This window comes from Seriola dumerili, unplaced genomic scaffold (assembly GCF_002260705.1).
Source record: "Seriola dumerili isolate Sdu_G_001 unplaced genomic scaffold, Sdu_1.0 BDQW01001191.1, whole genome shotgun sequence".
Lineage (NCBI taxonomy): Eukaryota > Metazoa > Chordata > Actinopteri > Carangiformes > Carangidae > Seriola > Seriola dumerili.
In genome coordinates this window covers 299,145-314,661 of record NW_019175446.1, presented here as the reverse complement: position 1 = coordinate 314,661, position 15,517 = coordinate 299,145, and the positions used below count along the sequence as shown (strand labels likewise).

The following is a 15,517-nucleotide window of genomic DNA, read 5'->3' as shown; positions in this document are numbered from 1 at the left end:
CCCAAATGTATTTAATCTCCTCTGAGGTGCAGATAATTCAATAATCATGAAACTGAGTTCATCAGAATAATAGTTTATCAACACAAAAATACTCCTTTATATAAAAAGGTAGAGAAAACACAAAAAAAAGCAGTGACATGAGCAAATAAAAATTTGAAGTAGACGACTCAGTAAGGTCTGAACTTTCTCTGTGCTCTCAGCAAAGCAATTCTCTGTTTATCCTCCTCAAACTTCTTCCTTAGTTCAGCGATATCTGAATAAAAAACAAACAAACATACAATATAGTTAACCATCACAAGGAAATACACTCTGTTTAAAGACATTTTCATCTCCTTCACAAAACAAATTCTAGCCTCTTGATGCAGGAAAGAATAAGTAGTTATCCTAAATATGTTTACATTAGCTCAGTAATACCACTTCAATATAAGCAACTTACGTTCTTTCTGTGTGTTTTTATGCTGCCAGGTGTAGAAGTTCATGAGCTCCTTCCTCTTCTTCTTCCTCATCTCTTTCTGTAGAGTTCTCTTGTTGGCTGCCTCACTGTGAGGACGGGCCTTGGCGCCCTTGGCCCCTCTGGTGACTTTCACCCAGCCCTCCTCATCCTCTTGCTGCTGCTCAGCCTCCTTCCTCTGCTGCTCCGCTTCCTGTGACAAAACAAACACGCCCAGGTTGAAGTCGTGTGGACAAGACGGACGGGGCGATGCTGGAGGAAGAACTGCAAGATCCTCACCTCTTCTTTCCGCTTGTCGTAGTCTTCCATGAAGGAGTTGACTATTTGTTGCAGTTTGTCCGGCTGGATGAACGAGTCTGTGTACTGCTGGATCCATTCTGGTGTAAGAAAATTTGTCACGTAACATGCATGAGTCACAAGAGTGATTTTGTTTTACTTTGAATATGCTCAAGAGTTAAAGCAAAGCAAAACCACAATAAGAAATGAAATGAGCACTAATAAAACAGTGAAGCACTCACTCTGCACTCCTGTCTTCACTGCACGCTGCTCTGTGCAGACCACCAGAGGCACATTATGTGGGTGTGATTTAGCTGCAGATAAACTGGAGGAGTTGTGGAACACGACGTAGCCGACTTTGAAACCCTTGGAAGAGACAGACAGAGACACGAGAGGTAAAAAAATAATGACTGCACAAGCAGTGTGGATGTTTGCTCGTAGTGTCACAGCAGGAAGAACCCAGCGGTGCGGATGCAGGCCAACCTTTTTCTCAGCTGGTTTGAAGAACTTGGACAGCTTGGGTCCAGACTCCTGGAAGGAGCCCGGGTGGTCTCCGAGCTCCACGGACTGAACACTGCCGAACTGCGAGAACAACTCTCTGACAACAGCCTGGAAGACAAACCGCAGGGCGGCAACGATGGGAAAATTATTAGGAGATAATTATTAGATCATGTAGACACGACAGACACCGAGTGAGTGACAGGCTACATGAACGGTACCTGTGAGCAGTAAGGGGGGATGTTGAGGACAAATAAAGTCCGGTCCAGCGGTCTGTGTGAGCTCTTCTCAGCTCGCACTCGGTGCTCTTTCACATACACTTTATGTTGAGCCGCACTGTCGGAACTAAACTGTAAGGGCAGCACTGCGAAGAGACACAGAAATAAAACCCTGAAGCCACCAACACATCACGCAGCACATCTGTGATCACCAAGCGATTCCCCGCCCTCCGAGCTACGGATCAATAACCGAAACAAACCGTGTCAAATGACATACGCCTGTATGCAGGCGAAAAGCTGAAATAAATATTCTTAATTCAGTCAAAGAATACCTGTAAATCCTCCAGGAATAACACAAGGCTGGCTACTGGCATGTTTCTTCTTGGCCGGCGCCATTTTGGGAAGACCTTTCACACCGGAAGTACAAATAAAACGTGAAAAAACACGGGATTTAAATGCTTTTATTTCCTTTGTTTTATATATGTATATTCTTTCTTTTTTCAAACAAGTGACATTTCAAACAGTCTAAAAGATATATTTTATATATTTATAATTATTAGTTTACACTACATTAATTCCAAACCAAACAGGACTACGGTATATTACCATTTTTCCACACAAACCATTACGTTAATCATATTTAGGCGTTTAATTATATAGTTTGTTTTTTTAGGTAAAATTATTATTATAGAACTTTTAGCTGTTGGGTTTCAGTAAATACGTAATATCTTAGTTTCATGACGAAAAGAAAATTTCCTCTGCAGCTAACAGTTTAAATTAAATGAAATGGCTAAAGTTAGTTTAAAGTAATGCTAAAAACTGTGATAGTACTTGAGAATACACACACACACACACACACACACAGAGTTTAGATGTGTTATCATCAGATGGCAGACAGGAAAGATGAGTCTCAGACAACATCTACAAAGCTAAATATTTAATGGTGACATTTCACAGACACATCTGACCTCTCTACTCTCTTCTTGACTGACATACCAAGAAAGCAACAGAAAGTAATTTACAGTCCTTGAACATAAATTGAGAGTAATGTATACTAGAAAGAATTAAATGTATACCGTTTCAAAAATGGGACAATCAAGTAAAATCAGCCACAAACAGAGCACACAAGAATCTGGAGTCCACAAACATGGTAAAACCAAATGAAACATCGACATAATATGACTGTTTGAGAACTGGTTTACTGTAATTAGGGTATTATAGTTTCTGTCCATCCCCCATTTACTCACACAAGTAGTTTTCAGTTATTTTGCCGAGCAAGACCTCTTCTCAGTTTAGCTGCATTGTGCCGAGGATTTACTGAAGGGAACTTCATCGTCCGGCGTAATATGACAGATATGGCAGCTACTGAATTATGTTGTTTCCTTTAGTGTTGTTTGGTCTACGCTCCGTTTAATGTCTATCGTGTCTTCACCACTAGGCAATATAACTGAACACACCTGTGTGGATGTACAGGCCCTTAAACATAATGCTGCTCTTTGTTGTTGGTTTTTTTTTGCCTCTTCTTTTTCGGGACATGAGGGTTGATAACAGTTAAACTGGAGTATTTAAAAAACTCGACATATTCAGATGCACTGGCATTGAATTGACAAAAAAAAAAAAAATCACTACAATTCCAGTCTTGATTTGGCATCCCCCACCACATCGGATTAAAACAACAAATCGCATCACATTCCTTTCTACTGGTCCATCTCAGAATCAAACAGGTGACACTTGGATACCACAAAAACAGGATGTTGATATCCATGAATTTCAAGTTCAGAGTAGTCATGTATATCAAATGTGTAAAAATCAGTTTTATATGAGAATGAAGGCTGCCTGCCGTCAAGGTGAAAACCACAGTTCGTATGTTAACACTGAGAATGCAGTAATATGTTTATGAACAGACAGTGTATTTACACTAGACATGAGTTATATCTTGATGCGGAAGGCTGTAGCCTGTGAGCTGGGGGGCTCAGTGGTGGAGGTGGACTGTGCAGTGGACTTGAACAGAGCTTTGAGGATGGTCTGGGGGTCCACCTCTGGAGTAGGCTGAGAAGAGGCTCGTTGACCGGCGGGGCGAGACAAGGAGGGGGGCAGACCGTCTTTCTTTGCACCGCCGCCTGTGCCTGGAGTGTCACTGAGCCTCCTGCAGGAGCCAAGAAGAGAAAGGGGTGTCACATTTCCTCGATAACACAAAAGGGATAATAATCTTCTTAATTCTGCTTAATTCATTTTATCCATTTTTCAAATAGTAACTGTTAAAAAAAAGTATGATTTCTGATACTCTAGTGGATAGTGCAAGCCACAAATACAGCAACAGCTACTGCCACCAAACTTCTTCAGGTAGTGTTAGGCAGTGTTTACACAGGTCACTTAGCAACCCTACAAGCAATAGTTCATTATCTGTCTCAGGGAAAGCTGTGAAGACACTAATTGACTCAAGCTGACCCAGTTCCAAATAGCAGTTGTCATAGCGACCAAGGTTGCACAGATATAATGGACCGAGCCTCGGGTCAGGGGAGTGGACGGTCATAATACCGGTGCCCTTCGGCGTTACGAGATACACAGTGTTCCCCTGGGGAGAACACAGGTATTGCATGAAATATTACAGGTATGTGTGGAGAGGTGCTGTGGTCCCATGAAGGAATATCCTTATTTGGACATATTGTTAAGTTTTGTGTGGGTTTAAATATCCCCTGCAAAGAACATCATCTTCAGAATCATGGCGTGACAGTGTAAACTTGTATTGCTGATCTCTACTCCCCTCTATCAAGCTTCAATAAAAGCTTCTACATAAGCTACAACAGCAACTCATTGTACCACTAACTAGCTTGCTAATCACCTAAACACATTTCACAAACACTACTTCGAATAAGATAATGAACAAATGTCTTGATAGTCACTGCTTGCGTATATGCAGTTGCATACAAGCAATATCACAGATCTTTATTCTTAAAAATAGTGGAGACATAAATTGTGGTCACTCAGTGAAATTATGCAAATAAAGTATGTGCATGTAAACACAGTCAACTACAGATTAATTTGAAATGAAGGAATGAAGCCCTGCAGGCTCACTTACAATAGAATGGGCTGATCAGATGTGATGACATTTCCCTGAATATGAAGGTTACACTTCATGGGTTGGCCTGGGGGTGGACAAGAGGAAAAGATAAGAAAAGAAAACAATGATACACAGAAACGCCGCAACTTCATCACTCTGGTTAGTGGCAGTCTCAGAAATACAAGGTCTGACCGACCGGGCCATCGTTCAGTTCAACAAAAACACTTCAATAAACATAGAAAGATGCCCTCAACCAGCAAAACTTGTCATCTGTACTGTAGTTATTAATCTCTATGCAGAACAGAAGACAGTGCCCAAAACCCAGGAATCCATTTGTTGTGTGCGTCCTTGCTACTGGCACTCACCATCCAGGCAGCGATTGTTGTACTTCCTGTACGCGCTCACAGCGTCCTCTTTACGGACAAACACCACTTCAGCCACACCCACCCTCACCAGCCGTGCTCGCTTCAAGGCACCGCACACACAGAACAGTTCCTGTGGAGAAATATATGGAGAGTGCAAACACACACCGGATGAGTCATTGTGGAACAATGGCATTCTGTGCATCAATGAATATCAAACATGACCAAAGGTTATAGGCAAACAGCGCAATTCACTCACAACTATATCTTCCTCTGTGACACGGGGATGCAGGTTGTTCACTGTTATTTTTGTCCCCTCCAAAGGACTGAAAGCAGGCTAGAGAGAAATATGACAACACATGATAAAGCATATGCAATTAAAAATGGCTGACCTTGGTTGGTTCGTCTTAATGACCTAAATTAGAAATGTTACTGACCCATTGTATCCAGTGGAAATGTGAATCACACTGAATAATAATTTAAGGTGGAGACAAGCAACAAAGGAAGGACTTGTTGTGCATTATGAGTGATGAGATGTTTACCTGAGGGGGAGTAGGAGCCGTTGTGCTGGTTTCTGCTGCGTTTTGCTGGAGGGTCCTGGAGACTGGCTGTAAGGCTGCGGCTGAGGACCGGTTGGCAGCCATGCTGGTGCTGGGCCGGGTTGGAGCCACGGGGACAGGAGGACGTGGGGCTGTGTAAGCATCATTTTTAACCACCTTGGTAATTGGGGCTGACATGGAGAATGTGGAGCCTATTGTACCAGACTGTATGAAATACAGGAATGGAAAGGAAAAGTTTAATTTAATGTGGGAATGTAACAATTGATATGTAGTTAAAGTTGAAGTATGTGTTAAGTCCTTAGGCAGCTCTTACACGTGATTGTAGCATATTGTTTGCAGTGGTAATCTTTATTTGTTTAGTGGAGGTGCCATCATGCTCATTTGAGACAGGCTATGGGAGACAAAATAATATATTTAGTACCAGGTTTTATGCCGTTAGTCATTATACAGCTATTCTCGTAAACACAAGAATTACTCTCAATCTTTCCTGTTCAAACATGCCAAGAAAAACAGCTCTACCTGTGAAGCTGCACGTATGCCACCCGACATCCCAACCGGACGTTGCTGTGAAAGGAATCATCATACATTAGTAAGCCTGACAATATACTTATATAATCCAATAAACAAATACATATAGGATATGTCACTGATCTATCACAAACAAAGCAACGTATTTTATCCTAACCTGTATGGTCTTGGTTATTTTTAAGGGTGGGACAGCAGCCGCCTGTGTCTGTGTCCCTCCAATGCTCCTCTTCAGGCTCAGCCTATCACGAGCATCCATCATTCTCTTATTACTGCTCAGCTGTGGCGTTGCACTGCCCCTCAGACTCAGTCCTTGTACATTAGGGGTAAACTGCCTGCTGTTCACACCGCCAGGATTGTTGTTGGTGTTTATGTGTATCTGTGGCACAAGTGTAGGGCCTTGTAATTGGTGTGTTACTGCCGTCTTTTGCGTGGTCTGTGGGGGGACACTGAAAGGATTCTGCCCCTGTTTGCGTGAGTTGATCATCTGACGGGCATCCTGCACTCCTCCTGCTCCTCCCCTGCCACGGATTTTGAAGCGAGCATCTTTCTGTCCCAGCTTTTCTCTGGCATCTTTCACTTGAAAACCTGAGGGGACACAGGGTATTGATGGCAAACTTAGTTTTAGTCCCTGTGATGGAAATCAGAAAATGAAATGTTAACAAAATGATCAAGTTGTCTTTATATATTTTGAAAAGAGCTTTGCAAAGGATCCGCATACAGTCACACAGACTGCAACTGCAGACTGATACTGAACAAAGAGCGTACATGAACTTAATAGGAAGAGAGAAGGAGGAGGCATGGTCAGAATGTGTGGGTGTGAACAATTATGGATTCTATCAAAACTGTCTAACTGTCAAAAAGAAGCAGCTGTGTGCTCAAGGTCAAGGGCCCCTAAGTTTGTACCAGACAGTACCGGATAGGGAGTGTAAATGTGAAGACAGTTCCAAATAAGGATTATACATGGGAGGAAAGAGAAGTGCATATGATTTTTCTATTACAGTCCCCAAACCATACCATTTTTATTTTTTCATACAATAATAGCTTACCTGTTCCTCCTCCAAGTCGCTGCCTTGCGTCATTAACTCCAATCTTCTGCCTGGCATCAAAACTCTTACCAGTGCCTCCTGCACCCCCTGTGCCTCCTGCAGCCCCTGAACCCCGTCCAAACATGGGTCTGAGAGAAAGAAAAACGATTCAACATTGGTATTTCAACACCCCATTACGACTGTGTAAACAGTGCTCCTTTTCACAATTTAAAATCCTAAAAGCTCATTAAAATGTTAATTTTGACTGCAACACGTGCAATACTGTAGTTCAGTTCATTACTTTATTAATTATTTCTATTTTTTACGCTGCAGGGGGGTGGGGTGCATCAAGAGACTGACGCACTGGGTTCTGATACTTACAAGAGAATAAAACCTCTCCTCTACTTTTTAACACAATGGAGGCGGGACAATACTAATACATTTTAAATGTGAATTTGGACAAACCAACATCCTAATTCATCCCAGTACTTTCAGTGACCACATCCGATCAATAACTGGGAGCGAAACCTATTTTGCTGCCAACGTAAATATTAGCTTACTGGTTAGCCAAGCCCGACATATGAAGCTACAAATACAGGCAAACGGGTTACAGCTCTTCAACTTACGAGTTGTCGCGACTACTACAAATTTGTTTGCCTAAAACGGGATATAGTTGAATAAGTTACCCACATATTTCAAATTTAAAAACTGAATGGTTACAGACTTAAAGGCCTGTAATGTCAGCTACTTAGCCTAGCATTTACGATGTAGCTGGTGAGAAGCTGCTGGCCGTAATGGGCTAACGTTAGCTTACCGTTACCAACCAGCTATCAACAACTCTCAATCCTCGTTATGCTTTCAAAAATGTTACTACGAGTTACCACGGTCTAAATAAGCGAACATTCATCGGTGCATGAGTAGTCTTAATACCGTTTAGCTGTAGCCTTGAGGTTAATACCGCGCCGTCGTATCACTTCATCCAACGAAACGTCTGCCATTTTCTCGCACTGCCTCAAAGCGCATGCGCAGATGGTAACTCCTTATGTAGGACTACGGAAGCTGATTCGGACCAGAATACCAAAATGGCTGTCGGGAACTGGCGAGAAAGTGATTTGTTTCAATGAAATGTGTTGGTTGAAAATGTACTTCACAGTTAAGAGTGAATGTTACAGTAGTGCTGAACCACAGACTACAACGACAAAACGTAACCACTGACCCGTTCAAAATAAACAATCTGACATCGATTACTCTTGTCATAACACAAACAACGTCGATGCTATGGTACCCATGAGCCTTTGCGCCAAATTGTCCCATCAGATAAGCAAGGTTTATCGCCAAAATAGTAGTTTGCCATCAGTAAAACACAGTGTAACATTTTAATTTCACAAATTATTCTTTAATTACAGATATAACTGTTGGTATACGCTAAAATAAATTGCTGCCAATGAGACACATCAGACACCCTAACAAAGAATTCCTGGACACTGTGACTATTCTCGTTCTCGATAGTCAATAGGTTATGCCTTAAACTGATGAGTAAGGAAAATAACGACGCGGGGTGACGCCCGTGTCCTCGTTCATATAGCGAGATGAATTTTTGAAAGGGCATAGGTCTGCCTGTTGAGGTGACTCGCCTACTTTGCGAGATGCCTCGCAGGACTAGGACCTTCCCCGAACCCCAAACATGTTAAAAACAAAGCACTATAAAGAAATACACCTGAATGTTAAGCTCAATGATGGATGTATCTCTGTCATAGACACACCTAAACAGCAAAATTAGCAGAAATGCGTTCAACGATATCACATATTTTCAACTCTAAATACTATAAAGTTTTAAAAATCTATTTGATGCAGAATTCATTCATTTTAAATATATTCATATTATACTATACTTCGGTAGTCGGTATTGTACACGAGAATCACACAAGAAAAACTTTGGTCGTGGAGCACGACGGGGGGGAAAAAACTACAATTCCCAGCATACAGTTGGGCAAGCGCAGATCCAACCTGCTGGGTCGGTGCCCTACAGCTCTTCATCACCGCTGCTTCACGTCGCTACCTCGCGGACCCGTTAGCGGAGAAATGGCTGCAGCTCTGTCGCGTGCCCTCAAACTGCCCGGTAAGATGCGCTTCACGTATTTCTACTGTTGACATTAAGAAACGAAACAGACTCGAGCTGATAATGTACGGAGACCATCATCAGTCAGACCCAGGTGGTCTGTAGTGGTCTTCTCTTGCAACTCAGCTCTTTAAATGCAACTGATTCATTTAATCTCCCGATGTGTCGCACACAGTTAGCATCTCCTCCACATCACCCCGCACCGTTAATGAGCATGTTTTCCAAAGCATGTTACATAAGATGGATACTGTTTTCAGTGAAAGCAAAGCGGCACGCTGACGTCTTTCTGTCAAAGCGTGTCTGCTGTGCGCTGCCAGCTAGCTAGCTGCTAATATTAACCCTAGCACAACCAAACTGCTGCACAGTAAACAACTAAGGCACAATAATAAATATTACATCTGACAGCGGGAAAATATTAAATATATAGTTATTATAATAGTATTTGTAGTAGCAATTATTCTTAATACTGTATGTTTTGCTATATTTTGATCAGTCTCATTATGAGCAGGCTTCTATATTTGTTTATTTGTTGCTTTATTTGAACAGTTATTATCATAATTAGTAGTAGTAGTGGTGTTATAAAGATGTTATAGATGTAATAATAAAAATAAGATTATAAAACAATGACTTTATTCTTATTATTCCCCTCTTTGATAAGGTCAACCACAGTATATTGTCCAGTTTATAGTTTAATTTGCCAATATATGAATATATATATTAAATACTCTGTGTCAGTGCTGTAATTACAAGAATTTGTCAGTGTAAAAAAATGATGAAAATGAAAATGAATGGACAGCACTTGAATAAAGTGCATTATTGGACATTAAGACACTTAACAGCTGTTATTGCTAAGTATCCAGACTAAAGGAAGGATCTATAATGCTCCAGCTTTGCCATTAGTAATTGTATATCAGTAATATATCAGCAGTGTATCACAGTGCAATCATCACTTGTCCCATATACCTAACTAAGTGACCACACAGCGACCACACAAGACACCTGACCCTCACCACCACCTTCTGTGTCTCTGCAGGGAAGAAGGGCTCGGAGCTTGGGGAGTACGACCCTCTCACCCAAGCAGACAGCGAGGACGAGAGTGAAGAGGACGATCTCGTGCTCAACTACCCCCGAAATGGCCTTGGCAGGGACAGCTGCCTCGGCCCGGGGTCCTCAAAGCTGCGGGGAGGCAGGTCCGGAAGACTCGTAGGGGCCAAAGACGAGGCACAGGAGGACGAGGAGGAAGAGGAGGACGAATGGAGAGAGCGACTCCCCAGCAAATCCAGGCAGGACAGAGACGACATGAAAAGCACGCAGTACTGGAGCCAAAGGGACTCGGGCAGGGACAGGGCGGGGGAGGACAGAGGGGGAGGCGGTCCGATGGGAGGTGCCGGGCTGGGGGTCCACAGTAGTGATGCGGAAGAGAAGAGGATGAGGATGAAGAACGCCGTCCGGAGTGCGTTTTTCTTGGTGCCTCTGGTCTGTGCCACATTGCTCGTGCTGCTATGTGCATTCCTGATCCCCTGCCAGAAGGGAGAGCTGGGGAAGAGGCCGCAGTGGGAGAAAGCTCTGGGAGATGCAGGAGGTAAAAGGAACAATGTTCAACAATTTTATTATTATTATCATTATTATTGTTATATTTATTAGAGTGGCACACCCATTTTTTGAGACTCTTTGGCGAGACGACGCTGCTTCACCCTTTAATTAGTCAACTGTAATTACACAGGAGTGTGAGGCTCACTCCACCCACCACGTGCTTTGTTTTCAGCATGCTTTATTTTTTCATGTCATGTGATGCATTTTCTCCCATTAAGACACAACCCTGCACCTCTAACCTTCCCCTGGTTGGGTGGGTGTTCATGTCGTTTTTGGTTTTTCTCGGCGCAGGTGTGACTCCACCCGCGCTGGCGTTGTGGGACGTTAACGGTGATTCGGTGGAGGACGTGTTTCTCGGTGTCACCGAATGGACCAATGACACTCATCCCACGCAGAGGAACAAAAGTATGGCAGGAATTCTGTGAAGAGGCGTGGCCGATGTTTTCTGCCCCGTAGATTCAGAGAGTTCATTCAATAATTGGGGGCATTTTTTTTTTTTACATCAGATAGGATCTTAGCGCCACGAGCACCACAGCTACTGCTTAACTATGTCCGTAATCTAATCCTGCTAACTCATTTAAACCGGAATCAGTTTTAATATCTCATCCTCTTGTTCCTTGTTTTTCTCACTTATTGAATTTTTGCGTGTTTCCTCGGTGTGATGATGTTTTCTTCGTCCCAGTTTACAGTGCCGTGGCGCTGTCTGCGGTCAGCGGGCGGGAGCTGTGGAGGAAAGCCATGGGGGAGCCCGTGATGTACATCCAGTGTGGTCTGAGGTACAGCTCCCAGCTGTCACCTCTGTGTCTCCTCATCAGCAAATCCATCCTCATAGTAGTCAATGGCACCTCAGGTTAGACTACAAGGTTGTTTGTCTTTTTCATGTGGAGAGAACAGCCATTATTAATCAAAGGATAATTACTAACAACTCCTATAAAACGTTTTGTGCTGGCTCTGAATCTGTTGTTGGGTTATTGTGAGGGATTTGTTCATATGTAATAAACTAAATGTAGATGTTTTTAGCAAAGATTCCCCAGCGAGACCAGAGAGCGAAAATCAGAAGTGTCAGCTGTCTTGGCTTATAAAAATCAGGTCAATAAGTGTAAACGAGGTCAAAGAGGTTTCCTGTCACTCCCCAGGGAAGAACTTGACGTCAGTCCAGCTGAAGAATATTGAATCCCAGGCGGTGTTACTCCCAGACCTCGAGGGCGACTCAGTCCCAGATCTGCTCATTGCCACCCTGCCTGCAGATGAGGTAAGTTGTACACAAACGTTTGGGCTCCGGGGGGGAAAGTGACATATTCTGTTGTAATACAACATCTGCGGTAAACAGATGTTAGGTAATGTACTGTTATCTTTTCATGAACTTGAAACAAAGAGGGGGAAAAAAATGAATCAGTACTTGTGGCATGTGCAAAAGTTTGTGCTCCGTTCTGCTTGTTGTAAAACGCTCAGAACATCAACCATCAACTTCAGACTTTAATTGACTCATCAGGAAGTCGAGAGCTGTCATGAGGAACTGTCGGCCGATGACATTTCCGGAGTTGATCAATCCTGACTGGCTCCTCAAATCTTGCGGCGACACTCACCGCGCCACAAACCGACTGAGGGTCTGAAACTGAAGATAACTGACACAGAGATATCAAAACGTTTCTAGCTTAAAGTTTCCTTGTGGCAGTCGAACAGAGTCGACATGGAGGAGGCATCAGAAGGAAAACCTCATCACTAGTTGCTCATTGCTGTTAATCTCAAACTCTTAATGAAAGACTCTGAAGTGCAAAAGTTGAAATGAATAGATTGAAATAGATGGATTTCACTCATTCTCTTATCACACAGCATGAAACAGAAACAACTCTGACATCTCCGCCAGATAAACGAAGCTGTGCAGTTGTTTCAGTCTCTTCGGTGTAACAGTCACAGTCCCGTATTCACTTCCAGGCCTTGGATCTGTCCCTGACGCTGATCTCCGGCCTGTCGGGGACGCAGCTGGGACGTCCCGTTCCCTTCAACCTCACTGGACAGGGAAAGCTGATCGGTCCTCTGCTGCATGAGACACCGAAAGGGGCTTATTACATCCTCTTTGGACTCGGTAAAGGAACAACAATGCAATCAAATTAATTCAGTTTAATTACACTGTGTTTTTTTTTACTAGACTTTGAGTTAATGTCTGTTTCCCTCAGGTAACGTGGAGGCCATCTCTCTGCGTGACATTTACGTTCGCGCCACTGGCAAAATGCCCGTAACTCAGGCACTTAAAATTAGAGATCCAGGGTGGGAGGAACAGAAGAAAACCAATTCATCCTCCTTCATACACGTTTACAGGTGACTGCATTGCATTGGAGTTAAACAGGAATTGTGAAACTGAACTGAACTAAATCCCAGTCTCTCCATCATGTGTCTAGAGGATCTGAGCGTGTGGACTTCCTGCTCCCTCTTGTGGCTGGTTTTGGCAACAACCACAACAGCCTGGACACCGTTTCTAACCTGAACTCCACCAGGAGCGACTGGGTGGTGGTGTATGGCTCCAGCAAACTGTCGGTGCTCAAACAGAGGGACATGCGTAAAAAATGGACCTTCAGCTCAGCTCCCATCCACAGGTGAAGCCCTGCACATTACATCACATTACATGTTATTTAAGCTTATTAACTGCAGGTCACAAAATGGGTTCTACAGTATATATATATATATATATATATATATCAGAATTTTGCTGAGTTTATTTCTTTTCCTGTCATAGCCAACCAGCCCTGGGACACTACAATGATGACGGCATCCTTGACCTTTTCTTCCAGCATTCAGCAAACGGCATCATGGAGGTAAAACATAAACAAAAAGCTCATATTAATACAGAGGCTCATATGCTTCACAAAGTCCTGGTTAAACGTCTCTTTTGATTTTCTTTTGCCAATATTGAGTTGTTACAGGAATTAAAGCCCTGCTGGGACATTTTTACCTGGCCTCTGCGTTTGCTGTAATTGTCGTGTTTTTGCCCTCTTCTCCGTCTGTCAGGCGCAGGTCATTGATGGGGCAAACGGGCACCTCCTCTGGTCAGCGGAGTTTGTGTGCCCTCGTCTCGTTTTGCAAACTTCTGCAATTTCCACCTCGACCGGCCAATCAGCTTTCCTCTTTTGGGCCAGCGAACCAATCAATGCACAGAGGAATGCTACCAAGACAACCGTGAGTCTGCCGCAAGAGAACCAGAGGATAATTGAGGCAAAATCAGTTATGCTCAATGAATATTGTATACGTATATATATATATTTAAAACAGGAAGAGCACTGTTCTGTATGAATCGTGTTCACAGCTGATTTCACTGTTTTGTCTTTGAGTTTGAACTGGAGCCGTAAATGAAATACTCAACCTATGTACTGGCTGCACAGGTGGCACCAGGTGTTGCTGCAGCAGAGCCGCTCATCAGAAAGCTCTTCCTGCTGCACTCCGCATATCCCACAATCCTGCTGGAGCTCACTAGTACCACAGACACCGCAGTCACCTCTGCAGGTAAAAGTCACCACCAGGTCTGGTCACCAAGCTGTGTTGAAAAGTAGAATAAAGCATTAAAAAAACCTCCTACTTTTCTATTTTCTCCCGCTTCCTCCCCGGCAGTGAGTTATGAGGAACATCAGAAGGACGCCTCCTACATCACCGTATCCTCCCGGCCCACAACTGACTCGGAGCCCAGCGCTCGGATAGTCAAGAGCATGAGCCTCAGAGCCGCTATCACCAAGGGACAAATCGTGAGACTGGGGGAAGGCAACAAGACCGGGGCTCCCATCAAACCTGGCGTGTTCGAGGTCAACAAGTTCTTCAGGCGTCTGTCCTTCAAACATCAGGTGAGGAAGACACAGGTAGATTTATCCGACGCTCGATAACAACAGTCGACGACAGGCAAATCTTAACTGTGTTTCTTTGTTTAGTGACGAGGCGCCACTGCTCCTGTCGGCGCTGTGTCACACGAAGCGGTACGAGGCGCTCGAGCGAGGATGAAAGGGATGTAAGCTGTGGACGGTTCTGCACTAAGGACACACTAAGAGTTCATTTGAGGCTGTTTACATCTTGTTTTATTCACTAAGTACAAATTTAACTTCTGTTACTTGAGAGATTTCTTTGCTCATTTGTAGGTAGGGATTTTATTTGTATTGTTTTGGTTGTTTTGGTTTATATTGTGTTTGTACAATGAACTTTATTTAAATTATTTAACTTGCATATGGGGAAGTGTGTAAAAATTTAAATTGAATGATATTGATTCTGTGGACTTGGATGGCAAAGGAATAACTTCATACTTTATAGTTTATTACTGACAGTGAGGGTGAAAGAACATTTAAATGTGTTTACAGTATGCATCACTTATATAACTCTTCCAAGGCCAGTGTATTCACGTGGTGTCATCCCTCAGTCACATGCATTTCATCACGAAATAGCCACTAATAGTGTTCTTTCTGCTCCTCACCAAGTTAAGGTGTATAGGGAGTCTGTAAATATTTAATGCTGTACAGTATTTATTGGTTTGCTTTAACGTTTTGAATTCTCGTTGGATTTTCTGTCTGATTTTGTATGTAATATAATCAACCACTGTTTTATTTTCTCTGAATATGTGGCTGCTAAGGGTTATGGCAATTCAATGTAAACTGCAACTTCACATATTGCAAGAGAAAGTTTGGAAACCAGCTCTTTACCTGTGTCGTTCATTTCCACCCCCCCACTGTCTCAACTTATTGTAGTTGCTGAAATAGTGCAGAAATAACCTGCCCGTGAGGATGATTATTAGAAAGTGAGAGTGGTGTGTCGTTACAGTGGCGCAGGGAGGCGCTGTTGCTCCTCCACGTCCG

The 15,517-nt window shown here is 43.1% G+C and overlaps 3 protein-coding genes across 3 annotated transcripts; 1 reads left to right on the top strand and 2 right to left on the bottom strand.

Annotated features, from left to right (window-relative positions):
* Positions 1-57: 57 nt before the first annotated feature.
* rrp7a (ribosomal RNA processing 7 homolog A) lies at positions 58-1,849 on the bottom strand. The gene is made up of 7 exons (XM_022767504.1): positions 1,776-1,849; positions 1,447-1,589; positions 1,211-1,336; positions 970-1,093; positions 731-828; positions 437-644; positions 58-253 (listed from the first exon to the last, which is right to left on the bottom strand). Exons 1-7 carry the CDS (start codon positions 1,837-1,839, stop codon positions 168-170), a joined length of 849 nt encoding a protein of 282 aa, XP_022623225.1. The 5' UTR covers positions 1,840-1,849; the 3' UTR covers positions 58-167.
* Positions 1,850-2,365: 516 nt separating this feature from the next.
* poldip3 (DNA polymerase delta interacting protein 3) lies at positions 2,366-7,981 on the bottom strand. The gene is made up of 10 exons (XM_022767503.1): positions 7,910-7,981; positions 7,001-7,128; positions 6,112-6,539; positions 5,946-5,990; positions 5,740-5,817; positions 5,409-5,630; positions 5,126-5,203; positions 4,870-4,999; positions 4,523-4,589; positions 2,366-3,589 (listed from the first exon to the last, which is right to left on the bottom strand). Exons 1-10 carry the CDS (start codon positions 7,975-7,977, stop codon positions 3,373-3,375), a joined length of 1,461 nt encoding a protein of 486 aa, XP_022623224.1. The 5' UTR covers positions 7,978-7,981; the 3' UTR covers positions 2,366-3,372.
* Positions 7,982-8,981: 1,000 nt separating this feature from the next.
* On the top strand, positions 8,982-15,349 carry fam234b (family with sequence similarity 234 member B). Its single transcript, XM_022767499.1, has 13 exons — positions 8,982-9,098; positions 10,132-10,680; positions 10,983-11,096; positions 11,374-11,541; positions 11,828-11,943; positions 12,627-12,777; positions 12,869-13,010; positions 13,091-13,285; positions 13,426-13,504; positions 13,698-13,865; positions 14,069-14,189; positions 14,295-14,521; positions 14,606-15,349. Exons 1-13 carry the CDS (start codon positions 9,062-9,064, stop codon positions 14,606-14,608), a joined length of 2,070 nt encoding a protein of 689 aa, XP_022623220.1. The 5' UTR covers positions 8,982-9,061; the 3' UTR covers positions 14,609-15,349.
* The last annotated feature ends 168 nt before the right edge of the window (positions 15,350-15,517 follow it).

Coding starts and splice junctions, on each gene's coding strand:
- rrp7a (XM_022767504.1), bottom strand. CDS start 1,839: ATGGCGCCGGCCAAGAAGAAACATGCCAGTAGCCAGCCTTGTGTTATT. Junction 829..969: donor AGTGAAGACAGGAGTGCAGA/GTGAGTGCTTCA, acceptor TTCTTACACCAG/AATGGATCCAGCAGTACACA. Junction 645..730: donor ACGACAAGCGGAAAGAAGAG/GTGAGGATCTTG, acceptor GTTTTGTCACAG/GAAGCGGAGCAGCAGAGGAA.
- poldip3 (XM_022767503.1), bottom strand. CDS start 7,977: ATGGCAGACGTTTCGTTGGATGAAGTGATACGACGGCGCGGTATTAAC. Junction 7,129..7,909: donor CTCAAGGCTACAGCTAAACG/GTATTAAGACTA, acceptor TCTTTCTCTCAG/ACCCATGTTTGGACGGGGTT. Junction 5,991..6,111: donor AAATAACCAAGACCATACAG/GTTAGGATAAAA, acceptor TTCCTTTCACAG/CAACGTCCGGTTGGGATGTC.
- fam234b (XM_022767499.1), top strand. CDS start 9,062: ATGGCTGCAGCTCTGTCGCGTGCCCTCAAACTGCCCG. Junction 11,944..12,626: donor CCACCCTGCCTGCAGATGAG/GTAAGTTGTACA, acceptor ATTCACTTCCAG/GCCTTGGATCTGTCCCTGAC. Junction 13,011..13,090: donor TCCTTCATACACGTTTACAG/GTGACTGCATTG, acceptor TCATGTGTCTAG/AGGATCTGAGCGTGTGGACT.